The sequence below is a fragment of the Anguilla anguilla genome, chromosome 5, assembly GCF_013347855.1.
Source record: "Anguilla anguilla isolate fAngAng1 chromosome 5, fAngAng1.pri, whole genome shotgun sequence".
Classification (NCBI taxonomy): domain Eukaryota; kingdom Metazoa; phylum Chordata; class Actinopteri; order Anguilliformes; family Anguillidae; genus Anguilla; species Anguilla anguilla.
The window spans coordinates 5,240,275-5,255,274 of NC_049205.1; the positions used below are offsets into that span (position 1 = coordinate 5,240,275).

General features: G+C 47.2%; 2 protein-coding genes across 5 annotated transcripts in view; both read right to left on the reverse strand.

Annotated features, from left to right (window-relative positions):
• The window catches only part of rpia (ribose 5-phosphate isomerase A (ribose 5-phosphate epimerase)), a 6,959-nt gene extending 5,736 nt beyond the window's left edge, over positions 1-1,223 (reverse strand). Inside the window, exon 1 of the mRNA XM_035419600.1 lies at positions 952-1,223. Within this exon, the coding sequence (XP_035275491.1) occupies positions 952-1,152 (201 nt within the window). The 5' untranslated portion in view covers positions 1,153-1,223. The remainder of the gene's footprint in view (positions 1-951) is intronic.
• A 5,128-nt stretch (positions 1,224-6,351) lies between these two features.
• slc4a11 (solute carrier family 4 member 11) overlaps positions 6,352-15,000 on the reverse strand; it is a 77,007-nt gene continuing 68,358 nt past the window's right edge. For 3 of the 4 annotated variants that reach the window (XM_035418258.1, XM_035418260.1, XM_035418261.1), the window contains 10 exons: positions 14,903-15,000; positions 14,599-14,731; positions 13,988-14,061; positions 13,432-13,669; positions 12,037-12,143; positions 10,562-10,727; positions 10,001-10,174; positions 9,203-9,398; positions 8,417-8,586; positions 6,352-6,648 (listed from right to left, as the gene is read on the reverse strand). The exon at positions 14,903-15,000 is cut by the window's right edge and continues 16 nt beyond it. In XM_035418258.1, the coding sequence (XP_035274149.1) occupies positions 6,582-6,648; positions 8,417-8,586; positions 9,203-9,398; positions 10,001-10,174; positions 10,562-10,727; positions 12,037-12,143; positions 13,432-13,669; positions 13,988-14,061; positions 14,599-14,731; positions 14,903-15,000 (1,423 nt within the window). In that variant the 3' untranslated portion in view covers positions 6,352-6,581. The remainder of the gene's footprint in view (positions 6,649-8,416; positions 8,587-9,202; positions 9,399-10,000; positions 10,175-10,561; positions 10,728-12,036; positions 12,144-13,431; positions 13,670-13,987; positions 14,062-14,598; positions 14,732-14,902) is intronic. The other variant, XM_035418259.1, reaches the window with a different exon arrangement.

Sequence of the window (15,000 nt, forward strand, 5' to 3'; positions counted from 1 at the left end):
GCCACTAAACCCGTTTCAAGTTTCCAACGCGCCAAAACATCTCGCATCTCCATGCCTGTCCAAAGTTCAATGCCAGATTTTCATATTTCGTCTCAGTGTGTGGTATAAATATGTGGTCATATAGACTGAACACACTTCTAAAGCGCCTGCTGTATTGATGGTTTAAAGGTCACTGCTACCGGTGGGACACGTGAGGCTAGCTACGTAGCAATATTAGCCAACCATACCCTGTACTGCCCAGTGTAACTGTTAGTTAAATAGAATAAACATTGCAGCTTTAACTTTACGTTTGAAGTTAGTTTAACGTGGGAGTAGTGGCACTACGAATGCACAGTAATGTTAACTCACTACATCCATAGGCATAACTTCTGTACCGCAGTAAATAGTTCTGATCTGTCTTAGCCAAGTTAAGCAACCTGCTTGACTCCTGCTTTGTGCTTTGTTACGTATGCGAATCGTGGGGTTTAAAAGATAAGCGTAAAAGTAGCAAGCTAAGTTAAATAGTAAGCTAGCGACTTATGATTATATCACCTGAGAATTAAGGGTTACGGGGTAAACGACTGGCCAGGGAGTAGCAACGGTGCGACAAGCTCGCTGAACTTGCGATTGAGCAAGTCAGCATGACATCCCGACACATGGCGTGCAGCTAACGAATGTCACGAACTTGGATTTAACATTGATGTTGCGCTGACTTAGCTTGCACGACAACGCACAAATTTATTCGAGGACCACACCAGCGAAGTAACCATCTCGTTTATTCAAGCTAACTACGCAGCTAGCATTACGGCTAAAGACTGCATATATGGCGCACGCGACCCTCTCCAGATCAATTGTCCCGTGCAGCCCCACAACTGCACAGCTATTCAACTAGCCAGCTTCACTGGATTATTAGCAATCCAGATGTTTACGATACACAGCGTATATCATCAACACTGGCGTAACATGCGCGACCTGAACGTGGTTGTCCACCGCTGCGATGCCTGCGCGCTTCTTTGCCTCTTCGGCCATCGTGACACAGGTCCCGTAAGCTCTGCTCAAACACACGTGCTTTTCGCCGAGTATTTCGCACCCAAACGAGAGCTGCCTTCCGGCTAATGTGACTGCTAAATATCCCGCTAAAAGAGCCCTGCAGATTCTCGCCTGCTGCCTCATAACCCTGCCGCTACGTCGTTAAACCTGCCTCCGTTACTCACTGAAGCCTCTCTGTCTTTAATCATGAACTCTGGGAGGTGTAGTTTTCTTATTTACCTGCGTACACTTCACAGAATAGGCCTATTTCACAAGATGGCGACCAAAACCGGATGTAGGGATACTTTGTTTCCGGTTACCGTTGCTACGGACGCAAGTCCATTTCTGACAGCGAAAAATTGAGCCTAAACAGCGACGTGTGTTCTCACAGTCCCTGATAGCTCTGCTCTTCATATGAGAAGAGTTATATATATACCGAGTTATATATATATTCAGAATTGTAATTTATATATTCAGAATTGAAGTTATATATTCGGAAATTGAATTTATATATTCGGGAATTGTACTTATATATCCAGAATTGAATTTATATATTCAGAAATTGAATTTATATATTCAGAATTGTACTTATATATTCGGGAATTAAATTTATATATTCAGAAATTGAATTTATATAGTTAGGAATTGTACTTATATATCCAGAATTGAATTTATATATTCAGAAATTGAATATTCAATGTTGAAACTGCAGATGCACGTTTATTTTAGTTGTTAATTGTAATTACAAAATGTATTGACGGACATCGCGACAAGCCTACTTAAGATATATCAGCTGATTTAAAAATGTGTGGGTAGTTTTTATCAGCGATGAAAACAAACAGCTCGGTAGTGAACTGAACACCATGACACAGGCGATCTGACAAGCAATATAAATCTTTATTAGAACAAGTACAGCACAAACAGCATGTCACAAAATAGTAACGGTAGTACAAAACTTAGTTCAGAGATATTTCACTTCGGTATAATAACATAAGTAATTTTGTGGAGCCTAACACTTTGTAGGCCTACTTACATAGCATTTGCCTCCCCTGCTGACCGTCAACGTTAACAGAATCGCTTTTCCTCACAGTTGTCAGGCTCCCTATTCATTCATTTTCGGGACAACCGAGAGGAACAGAGACGCTGTTAACGGACAGCAGATGTTGCTTCACGCTACGAAAACACAATGGAGTCGCCTCCAGAAAATAATTTATGTTATGTCGAAGTGCAACATCTGTTTAATCGGCTAACTTGATGTGGTTAGCAAGCTAGCTATTTAGCTTTCTGGTGAACCAGAGCTAACGTTATACTTACCTTCATAACCGAATATATTTGTGGATGGAGTGGACGTGTGCCAATTCATTTATGTATAATTCAAGAGTGGAGATTTTTGAGAACAGTTTTTTGGCAAACATACAGCCTGTCTACCTCAGTCCAGGTACAGAATCATTATCTTAAAGTTGATAGTTTTTAATTATAATTTGGCATAATCTTGATATAAATAATTTGTTTTAACATGTACTTGTATGTTTTTTGTGTGTTCATGCGCGTATGAGAGAGAGAGAGGCGCGCGTTGTATTCAGATTATGAAGTTACACCAGTAGGTGGCAGTAGGTATCCAGTTGTGAAGTTTTCAGCTGCGAACGAGCTAGTAGTAGGCTACAGTTAATAACTTCTTGACGTTTTTTTTCACACTACACCGAAGAGGTGACAAATCTGTATGTAAATTCAGACACATCAAAAAAATCGAATTTAGATCATTGTGTCATCAGCTGATTTAATTGATGAATTAAGTGCTGAATAGCAACAAAAACCAGGAGACCGTGCAGGTCTCCAGGGGCCTGTATCACAAAACTGGATTAAGGAGTTAGATAGGTAACTGCACTGATCCTGGAACAGTTTAAAAAAAAAAAAAAACTTTAGTCCATGTTCTAGATTTAGAATGGCTCTGGGTTTTTCTAACACTCAGTAAGACCTGCTTTGTGAATCGTGATACTGGCCTCTGCTTTAAGCACTGTTCTATTAGGCCTAGATCTCACATACACTTGGCATGGCATGGTTTGTATTTTTCAGGTCTGATTTGTTGGGGTAAGGCGGTTTTCCACAGCAAATCCTCTTGTTTTCGGGTGAACCAGGGAGGGACAGCCCATCGAGACGGCGCCCGGAACGTTGCCGATCTCCGAGGCATTGTGGGAACTTGGAGCTCACCCGACCTGCATTGTCTTCAAGACCTCAAGCACTCGAGACGACTTCCGAAAAGCCACTATATTTACACCACAGTTTTGTATGCAGCAAAGGTCACATCATATCAATGCAACAAAGCATTTTGTTATTCAGTCATTTGGTGGAGGCTGTTTGCCAGAGTGACCTACCAAAAAGGGCAGTCCATACAAACCAAGTGCACGTACTGTACAAGTCACAAGAAGCAGGGAATTGTGGGTCGAGCTGCAGGTGGTGCATGAGTGCAGGTTTGCAGTGCTGGTCCCGTTAGAGCCCTCTCCCACCTCAAATTCGCTCTGTTCACAAGATGGCCGACTATTTTTTGAAGTTCCGAGAATAACTGAAATCACACAGGGAGGCTAAGCCAACCTCCTACAGATCTCCTTTCTAACTGACTGATCTCCATTTGAAAGGTCTGGGCTCAAGGCACGCTGTGATGTGAGTATGGTGCTCAAGCTAGCCGTTTCAGTCAGTCCCATTGATAAAGATGCGTGGGAGGGAGGGAGAGAGGGAGGGAGGGAGGGATTGGCTGACCCGAGCTGACTGTGCTGTCACTGTCACTGCAGATGAACCAAACATCACTCAGCATTTAATCGAACAATTAAAGCAGTTAATTCTATCTAGCATTTACTAACTTGAATATATATATTATACAAATTATGGTCATTAATTTGCTAATTTGATTTGAGGCATGTCTTTCACATGATTTACTTTATAAATATATATATATTTTTTGGAAGATGAAATGAAAAGAAGATAAGAGATAAATCTGCAATGCAAATGTAGATTAGCAACTATATTCTGTATCCACTGAAATGTGTAATTCATTTATAGAACATTCCTCCCGCAGTCCGAAGACATGCAGCTTAGGTTAACTGCAGAGTCTAAATTGCCCCTATGTATGAGTGTATGAGTGGTGTGTGTGCCATGCGATGGACTGGCAAACTGTCCAGAGTGTATTCCTGCCTCTCGCACAATGCATGCTGGGACAGGCTCCAGCACCCCCCACGACCCTGACCTGGAATAAGGGGGCACAGATGATGGATGAAGTTATGGAACAAAACTGACAAATGATGTTTATAGCTCAGTCACTTTTTATTTGGTAAACTGCTTGAATTGATCGTTTTCAGTGTACAATATATATCTTGAGCTCACACGTTCCTTTTGATTTTAAAACATATTACAGCTCACAAATTTAGCTTATTTTGTGACAAAATTATTGTTGACATTTAGAAACTGATTTTTAAAATTTCTTAATCCCAGCTGGTCGTGAGGGTGGGGTACAGTTTCAGCTCACTATAACATAGTACAACAGAGAACTTTAAAAATTCGGAAAAAACGAATGAATATCCAAAATCACAGAACAAGGTAGAAATGTAATTTCTGACTAACTGGAAAGAAGAAAATCTCACAGCAATTTTTACCTGCAACAGACGAAATACAAAAAAAACCAACAACAACAGTACTGTCAGCCTTAGCGAGGTTTTTGCTTCTGCAGAAAAGATAAGATTTACCAAAGATGTGTTTTCGTGAACCACTCTAATGTTTTAAGAAATGTGCAGATTTTCAAACAAATACAGATTATTTATTTATTTTTTAAAAACATCTCACAATCTCTGGTCAGGAGGTTTTGAAGTATATGTCACGGACCCTGCTAACGCTAACAGTGTTCACATTTCCCGTCTCTTGTGTTGTAAATACGCAGGACACTGAACATCATCTCACATCATTTTATTCAAAGGTACGGAAAACAAGAACAGTGAGAGGAAACGGCATTGGCAAACGTAACTATAAATGCGAGGAAAACCTTCCTCAAACTACGCCTTCCCGTCGTCACGACGACCCAAAACCAGCCCCCCCCCCCCCCCCCTGCAGCCCAGGCTCAGTACCTGGAGGGGCGGAGGCGCAGGTTCCACAAAAAAAGTGAGCGCCCTCCCAAAAACTGTCTGCGAGGAACTAACTGCGGGTAGAAACCCTGGCTATGAAATCGTTGCCATGGAGTCCGGAGGACTGGTCTGGATCTGAGGCTAAATTAAAATTTAAAAACAATTAAAAAAAAAAACTTCTTCAGCAGAAGAACTAAAAAGCTGTAAAAAAATAATTGTAAATTTAAATTTTTTTTTTTTTTTAAATTAAAAAATACTGGGATTCATCTGAGAAAAATAAACTCCCACAAGAAAGCAATGAGTGTGGCGGTTGTGACGGCTCTCTCCGAGCGAGGGTGTGTGTGTGTTTGGGTCTGCGTTTAGCCCCGCTGTGGGACCAAAGCAGCCCCCCTCTGCCCCCCCCCCCCCCCCCCCACTACCTCTTTACCCGCCCTGACTTCCTGCGGCCAGGACCGCAGCCCTGAGCCGAAAGACAGCGGGGGCACGATCCTCACGCACGGCGTCTCGGACCGCCAGATTAAAAAACGGAGAGATGGAAAAAGCAGCCGTGAAACGAGAGGAAGTGGGGACAGGGCGGCCATGCTTGGTGTCTCCCTCCCTGAGAGCCAGGAGGGGAGACAGAGGGGAACCCGGGCCTGCCGCATCTCAATCAATAACTTAATCAAACTGGACACACTCCAAAAATACATCAATTTCTTTTTTTCGTATTTAGAATTTGAGAAGGTATTGCTTTGGAATACTATTGAGGAGTGCAGCTGGAAGCCTCGCCTGTTACGGATTTTATGACGATGTCAGTAAAAATGTGGCACTGTGGGGTTTCTGGGTAATGATGCTCAGGAACAGATCTGCGGCATCCACGTGTACTTGTGACAGTTTTTTCATTTTAACGTCTGTTTTTGCTCTGCAAGATAGCATGTCTGTGCGTGCACAGGTATTACGTGTGTGTGTGTGCGTGCGTGTATGGGTAAACACATGTGTAGGTATGTATGTATATGCATGTACATGTATGCAGATTTAAGTGTGTGTGTTGTGTGTGTGTGTGTGTGGGAGGTCTACAACACCCTTTTTAACAATCTTTGAGATCTGCCTGAGTGGAGAAGAGCAACCGGACAGAATGGAGCGAAACAGCCGTTAGGCAGAGGGGTGGGGGTTAGGGTCAGCCGTTAGGCAGAGGGGTGGGGGTTAGGGTCAGCCGTTAGGCAGAGGGGTGGGGGTTAGGGTTAGGGTCAGCCGTTAGGCAGAGGGGTGGGGGTTAGGGTCAGCCGTTAGGCAGAGGGGTGGGGGTTAGGGTCAGCCGTTAGGCAGAGGGGTGGAGGACAGACAGAGGAAGGACGCTGCAGCCAGGAATCCGCCGGGCTCCAGGCTCAGCCTCACGCTGGAGGCCCGCGGCTCCCCACGGCTGCCCGCGGGGGAAAGGGATGCGTGGCTTCCTGGCTGGCACTCGTAAGCTGAGGCCTGCGCTTCCTTTCACATGTGCTGGGAGTCTATGATGTCCAGGTACTTGGCCTCGATGATCCTGGGCAGGAGGGAGTTCCTGTGGAGGGGAACACAGACGAGGTCAGAGCCCGTTTCATAACTTTAACCCCCAACTTCTGCTCTCAAGCGTGCGACTGTCCCGCTCACTTTTGCGTGAGCTGACATTTTATCTGTGTATCTTTATGAGCTGACACGAATGACAGGTGAAGCCTGCTGTGTTAATGTGCCTGTATGAAATCTCTTACTGTGGGTAAACCTGTCAGTGAACGCCTGCATGGTGCCGGTTGCTAATTAGCTAACCAAGAGCAGGGTGATATACACATAGATACAGAGCTCCACCCCTCTAGGTCAGAAGCCACACCCCCTTTTTCCTTCACCTATTTCTCCCCCCTCCCCCCTATTTTTGAATGGCCCATCCTTCCATAAACCTGTCCCCTTTCAGTGATGTCACTGTGATGTTACTATGGGAGAGAGGCAACTGGTGAACACAGACTGCAGTCTCCCAGTCGACCAGCAGAGGCGCAGTTGCGCTACTAAGGACAAACTAGGAAACCACGTCCATCAAACACGCTGAACTCATTTAATTAAAAAAAGGGAAATCCGCAAACCCTCTGGTGCGTTTCAGAGTGGAAATGTTCAGTAAAGCCCAAATAAAATCCAGCAGGCGCAGGGTTTCTGAGCCAACGCTGACAGACGTAAGAACGCTCGCTCATTCTGCTTGTTTTTCTTTAGAGAAATAACAGTGTGGCTTGGCCTCTTGCCCCGTTAGAGCAATCCTGTGACACTGACGCTGTTACTGATACACCGGCCCGTCCGTGTGGATACCACAGAGACTCACAGCAGTGAAACACTGCCCAGCCCAAGGTCACCTCATCTCTGCACTGCAGCTCTCAGAAGAGCCCACTTAGAAAGACAGAGGAGCTATCATTCACTAGAAAATGCCCCAGAGCAAGACCTTTGGGATTCATGCATTTAAAATCCCACCCCTGTGGATTCAGTGGAGGGTTCAGTCTGGATTTCTGTAACCCTCCTGTAAGCGTTTCCACCTGGATTGCTTCCGAGCGGCCAGTGAACAGTTAATGTCTGATGGATCCCAGTTGAAAGCTCAAATTTTCATATTAATTTAAATTTTCCAAACCAATTCTCATCTTGGGATTTCTAACTCACCGTGTTAAGCAAAATGTCTTCTGGTAAACATGCAATTTACCAACAGAACATATGCATCCTGAAAAGCATATTATAATGCAATTATAATGCAGCTAATTAATTTGCCTCTTGTATTTTCCCCCGAAGCATATAACAGAGTAAAAATGAGCTCAGTCTTACTACATCATAAAGGAAATAAGGTTGTGCTGACGTCACATTGAAGTGTATTTCTTGTGGAATCGATGCCCTTTGACATGCTTCCTGCCCAGTGATGTAACATTACTGATGTAGCAATACAACCACGTGAATTCAACTTATTTTTTTTAAACCATTTTTTAACATTTGAAATTTCTCCTCTGTGCTTCGGATGCTCTGCCGTATCTGCCAGTCCCCTCCCCTGAAGTGAGCTCAGCCAATCGCAGGTCACTCTTGGGAAACCCTGAAATGAGCTTGGCCAATCACAGATCACTCTTGAGGGCCCCTGAAGTGAGCTCTGCCAATCACAGGTCACTCTTGGCAGCCCCTAAAGTGAACTTCGCCAATCACAGATCACTCTTGGCAGCCCCTGGAGCGAGTTTGGCCAATCACAGGTCATTCTCAGCGGCCCCTGAAGTCAGCGCGGCCAATCACAGGTCACTCTCGGGCCCCGTGGGCTTCTGGGTAACGGGAGACGAGCGTACCTGATGGGTATGAGCAGAATCATCAGCAAGGGGAAGATCATCTTCATGTAGGGCAGGGGGTACATGCCGAACGCACACAGGATCAGCAGCTGCATCATCTGCAGGGCCGTGAAGTAGTGGATCTTCCTCTGAGGAACCTTCCGGATATAGTGGGTGGGAGGGTAGGAGGTCTGGGGTGGGAGAGAGATAGAGAAAGAGAGAGAGGGAGAGGGGAGGGAGAGAGATAGAGAGAGAGGGGTGGGAGACACAGGGAAGGAAGAGAGAGACAGAGAGAGAGAGAGAGAGAGAGAGGGGTGGGACAGAGAGAGAGAGTTGGGGGACACGGAGGAGCAGTAGAGAGAGAGGTGGGTGAGAGAGAGATATAGAAAGAGAGGGGTGGGAGTGGGACAGACAGAGAGAGAGACATACTGGCTCAGTATCAGATAAATGTTGCGATGCCTTGACACAGGGCTGTTTCAGTACGAGCTGTGTTCAGTGTGAGCTGTGTTCAGGTAAGCTGTGTTCAGTATGAGCTGTGTTCAGTATGAGCTGTGTTCAGGTAAGCTGTGTTCAGTGCGAGCTGTGTTCATGTAAGCTGTGTTCAGTGTGAGCTGTGTTCAGGTAAGCTGTGTTCAGTGTGAGCTGTGTTCAGGTAAGCTGTGTTCAGTATGAGCTGTGTTCAGTATGAGCTGTGTTCAGGTAAGCTGTGTTCAGTGCGAGCTGTGTTCAGGTAAGCTGTGTTCAGTGCGAGCTGTGTTCAGTATGAGCTGTGTTGAGGTGATGAGCTGTGTTGAGGGAAGGCGTTACCTGCTCTTTGAGCAGCAGGGCCATGCGGTCACACATCTGGTTCCCGTCGATGGAGGTGAGGGCGATGTAGAGGAAGAGGCCGTACAGCACGGGTTTGGGGATCCACTGCAGCGGGACGGGCAGCAGTAGCACCGACACCCCGATAAAGATGTTAGCCGCCAGAGAGGTCAGCCGAGTCTCCTTCACACTCACAATCCTGCACACACACACACCGCACATGCACACACACACACACACACACACACACACACAGGCACAGAAAGGAAGGGTCAGCAGTGACTAGACACACGAATGAGACACAATCACAACACTTCATTTCTAGCCGGCTCGTCAAAGCCTATTTGGCACACACTGTATGTCTCCACCAGTGGTAACCAACCCTGTTCCTGGAAATCTACCATCCTGTGGGTTTTCACTCAAATCCCAACGAAGAAAACCCCATTTAACAGCTTGAGTTCTCACTGAGCTGCTAATTAGTAGAGTCAGGTGCGCCAAATTAAGTGTTGAAATGAAAACCCACAGGATGGTAGATCTCCAGGAGCAGGGCTGGTTACCACTGGTCTACACTATATGCACCAACACATGTTTCTTTATGTGTTTGCATAAGAACTAATCACTGGGATAGACTCCCCCCCCCACCCACCCACGACCCACAGGATAAGCAGGTATAGACAATGGATGGGTGGATGGATGGATGGAGGGGTGGATGGATTAGAACTCCTCCAGGTTTGACAGAAACGCTCTTTGGCGTTCTGCCCGCCGCAGCGCAGGGCATGGCGTGGGGCGTGGCAGACTCACGTCTCGTAGAGGTGCCCGCCCTCGACGCGCTGCTCCACGCAGGCCAGCTGGCGCACGTGCAGCGTGGAGTGGGGGAAGGCCGCGTGCATCCATGGCAACCCCAGCACTGACATCAGGATGTTAATGAAGCCCGAGAGCATCAGGTCCCAGTGATACGCCGTGCCCTTCAGTAACCTGCAGCAACACAAATACCAGCATGTAGTACACACACACATAGTACATACACAACTATAATACATACTCACATACAGTACATAATCCCAGTACATACTCACATACAGTACATACACGCATACCAGCATACAATACATACACACATACAGTACACTCGCATACACACAACCACTACATACACACAGTACATACACACATACACTACATACACAGTCACGCCCGGGCCTCCCAGGGCTGTTTGGGTTGGCGGTAAGGCGCTGGAGTTTCTCTGGGAGTGACTCTCAGCAGAGGCGGCCTCCTGAGGCGACGTGAGGACCGCGTCCTCGGCCGGGCCTCGTGGGGACGCCGGTTACACAAACAGCCGCGGGAGGGGTGGGTTCGGGTTACCTGTTCTCTGGGGCATTGGTCAGCGACACCACGATGTTCTGGTCGATGAAGATGAGCAGCGCCAGGAGGAAGCCCAGCCCCATGGCGCTCAGGATGTTCATGCCCGACAGCCTCTCGAAGGGTGCCACGGTGAACATGGGCCCGTTGTGGAAGTTGAACACGGGGACTGCAGCGCACACGCACACACACACACACACGCACACACACACAACACAAACGAGATCTCTGTGAGTGTTTCAGTTGCTTCTCCTTATCCTTCCAGGTTTGGAATGCCCGTAGTATTCATCAAAGCTCCCTGCCACCTCTCATTAAAGAGAGAGTGATGCCACACTGATGACCTGGCAGACTGAAACCCTCCCTCCTGGGGGATCCCTCATACAGGGCTGTGGGCACTAGGGTTACTGGTATGGGCCAGATTCAATACCAGACCGTGGGACCCATCCGTGCACTATAACAGTGCCTTAACAGGATGAGCCACCAGCAGAACCCCCCCCCCCCAGTGTTTACTTTCCCTGGAGTTCAGCTCGATCGGCTTTTTAAAAAGCCAGGGAATAACTTCACAGTTTTTATCATATTGGCTCAAATGTTGATTAAAAAAAACAAACAAAAAAAAAAAAAACGTTTTTTCATTCACTGCAAAAATGGCTGCTGGGAGCCACAGTATGACTTCCTGTTGTTAAAAGGCCCTATCGACTTACTGGAGGTGAGAGACCAATCAGCCAATCAGGACGTCAGAATGACTGAGGAAAGGTCTAAATTTACCAGCAGAAATAAATGCCGGGCCACCATGACCTGAAGTGCATGTATTAGTGTTGACAGGGAAGGATAGTTGTTTAACTGTCGCTGGAGCACACTCTTAGCATCCGCACTCAGCCATTTTGGATCTAAGAAAAATATGACTCAAGTCTCGCCTGCACAATGCACAGCTGAATGTCAGGACTACTCAGTAAGAGATCGTAAAGACTGTAGGACACGACCTTATTGTTGATTTATGGATGCGTGTCAAATTGCCATGTCTCTCCACCACTCCCCCCACCTTAAGTACCACAATGGAAGTATGTTTTTAGCTTTCTTGTGTTACCCTTGATAGTTTTTAAGATTGCTACTTGATGATGTTCCCACTTGAACTTCCTCTAGTATTTTCTGATGATTATCAAGTAAGTTAAATCAAGCAATCAATCCACCTGTCAAAAACCATTTTAAAATGTAACATTAAAATCCATCAGTAAAAAAAATTTCAAACAAATTGTACGGTGCTGTTTCTGAAAATGACTTCTGCACACATCAAATCAGACCATAATAATACAGCATGTATCCTATACTGTGAACTTCCTGTCGTTATTCCTTTCCTGGAACTAGCCGTGGGTGATGCTAACGTTCTCACGTAGCGGTGTGTGAGGGTAACGTGTTCACGTTTCCACAGGTGAGTTCCAGAGAAAAGGTGAAAGGGTGAGGCTGAAGAGAGGTGTACTGACGCGAGATGTCTCTGAACAGGTAGGAGCCGATGAAGGAGAACATGAGAACCGAGATGGGCAGGGCGCAGTCCGACAACACCTCTCGGATTTTGGCATGGAGGAAGGGGCTGCAAGACAGAAAAAGAAAAGAAAACTCTATTACCCACAATTCTCAGATACTGCAGCGAATAGAGCGTGCCCACATCATGCTTCAGGTTCTGTTGCAGAAAGAAGTTTCTGAGGTATTAGTGTGCTGCAGAGATGAAGTCTTAGGGTCAGTGTATGTGTGTGTGTGTGTGTGTGAGTGTGTGCGTGTGTGTGTTTAGGTGAGTGTGTGTGTGCGTGCATGTGTGTGTGTGCGTGTGTGCGTGTGCGTAGAGTACTGAGCACACAGCCCAGACAACGCAGGTTAAAATACCAGGTGACACACTGCTGGAGCACCCTTGATATAAATGCTGCAGTCAGAAATGCTTCAGTAATACACTCATCTGTATAAAGGGATAGAAACGTGAGCTGTGTGGACTGCTCTGGATGGGGGTGTCTGCTAAGCACATGAGTAACGTAACAATAATGCCGCAGAGAATTTGATTAGCGTCGCTTCCTCTGGTGTTAGCGGTGTGAAATGGTGTTACGGTTTTAAAAACACGGCAGTTTCAAGCAGCAGTATAATTGATTGATTTGGGCTTTTTAATCTGTTTTCGGTGAAAGGGCCAAACCAGCGCTGAGTGCGTGTGCTGGAGGAGTTTTATGATATTAATCTGACCTTTAATGTGCATTCTCCAAAACGTATCAATACTCTGTAGTGTCTGCCTGAAAGGATATATTGTATTAGAATATACCGCACCTCCTCTTGAACTGGTAGAGGGTGTGTGCACTGTGTTAACGCACCTCCTTTTGAACTGGTAGAGGGTGTGTGCACTGTGTTAACGCCCCTCCTTTTGAACTGGTAGAGGGTGTGTGCACTGTGTTAACGCACCTCCTTTTGAACTGGTAGAGGGTGCCTGCACTGTGTTAACGCACTTCCTTTTGAACTGGTAGAGGGTGTGTGCACTGTGTTAACGCACCTCCTTTTGAACTGGTAGAGGGTGTGTGCACTGTGTTAACGCACCTCCTTTTGAACTGGTAGAGGGTGCCTGCACTGTGTTAACGCACCTCCTTTTGAACTGGTAGAGGGTGTGTGCACTGTGTTAACGCACCTCCTTTTGAACTGGTAGAGGGTGTGTGCACTGTGTTAACGCACCTCCTTTTGAACTGGTAGAGGGTGCCTGCACTGTGTTAACGCACCTCCTTTTGAACTGGTAGAGGGTGTGTGCACTGTGTTAACGCACCTCCTTTTGAACTGGTAGAGGGTGTGTGTACTGTGTTAACGCACCTCCTCTTGAACTGGTAGAGGGTGTGTGCACAGTGTTAACGCACCTCCTTTTGAACTGGTAGAGGGTGTACCCGAGCCACAGGGTGCCCAGGGTGAGCAGCAGGCAGAGGACGGGCTGGTCGCGGGTGCACTGGATGACGGCCTCGTGCAGGGAGAAGGCTCCGCCCCCAGTGGAGTTGTGCGTTTCATTGGCTCCCTGCAGCAGCGCCTCCTGCACGCGGGGCAGCTCCCCCACGCTGCCGTTCCCCAGCCCCACCGGCGTGTGGTAACACCTATGGAAAACTGGGGAGCGAGGGACAGCCGGAGAACAGGAGAGAGAGAGAGAAAAAGAACAGGGATACAGGGAGAGAAAGAACAAGGAAGAGAGAGAAACAGAATGGGATAGAGGGAGAGAAAGAACAGGGTACAGAAACAAAGGGAGAGGAAAGAGAAAAGGGAGGTTTGAGCAGATGGTGAGAAAGGTGAGATGGGGAAAGGGATGGAGGGAGAGAAAGAGCAGAACAGGGCGAGGAAGAGAAAAGGTAAAGAGAAGGAGAGCAGGTTGAATGAGCGTGTCACAGCGATGCGAGTCGAGAGAAGAGAGGCACGCGCGATGCTTACTCTTGACAGTGCCCTTCACCGCGTCCCCCACGAAGGCGATAGAGATGAACAGAGCGATCACCTCCTCTGTGGACCTGCACCACACACACACGACAAGAACAAACACTACAACACCCAGAATGCACTGCGCCGCCAACCAACCGCACCAGTTCCCTCACAGAAATATCAACAGCCATCCTTCCATTTTGTGCACTCTCCGGCTGCCTATCTGGATTCTTGACAGTGATTGGTAGTCCTGCAGGGACACGTGATTGGCTGTAATGTTGCTAAGGGAGAGAGGGTTCTAGTCGACAATGTTTTCCCCAACCACCAGTCTGGCCAATCCAGCAGCTACGGTCGACCATTCTGGCCAATCCCACGGCTGCAGGCTGGAGTGTGAAGCTGGAGACACTTAAAATGAGCTGTGCTCTCCAGCACTGACTGAGTACAGGTGGCAAACAGAGAAACTTACACACAGGACCAGGTGCTCCAGATTGTGGGAATACAAGAAAAATGGGAGTAAAAGGCGTTTAATGGCGTACAGAAGGTGTTAAAACTGGGTAGGGTGTTAGTGACTAGGGCCTTCTGTGAAACTGCAGAGATTTCCCACGATACCCTGCTCGGGGACTGACCGTTTGAAGAGCTTCATGAGGAGGCTGACGTTGAAGACTCCTCCCAGGATGAGGAAGAGGCTGTTCCACAGGCCAATGCAAGCGTAGAAGGCCGCAAAGTCCAGGTCGTAGTCATCACATATGCCCCGGATCACTGCAGCACACACACACGACCCTATGAGCTCAGCAGTGCACACACACACACACACAAGCACTGAAACTACAACCTCAGCAACCCACACACATACACACACAACACTACAAAATGTGATAAGGCTGATTTCCGCAGACGAGGCGTGCCGCAGTGCATGCTGGGTAAACGCACCGCTGATGAAGATGGCGAGGGGCGCGGTGGTCAGGGGGATGACCAGCGGGGACCCCGCACACAGGGAGTAGATGACCCCTCCGATGCTCTGGCCGATG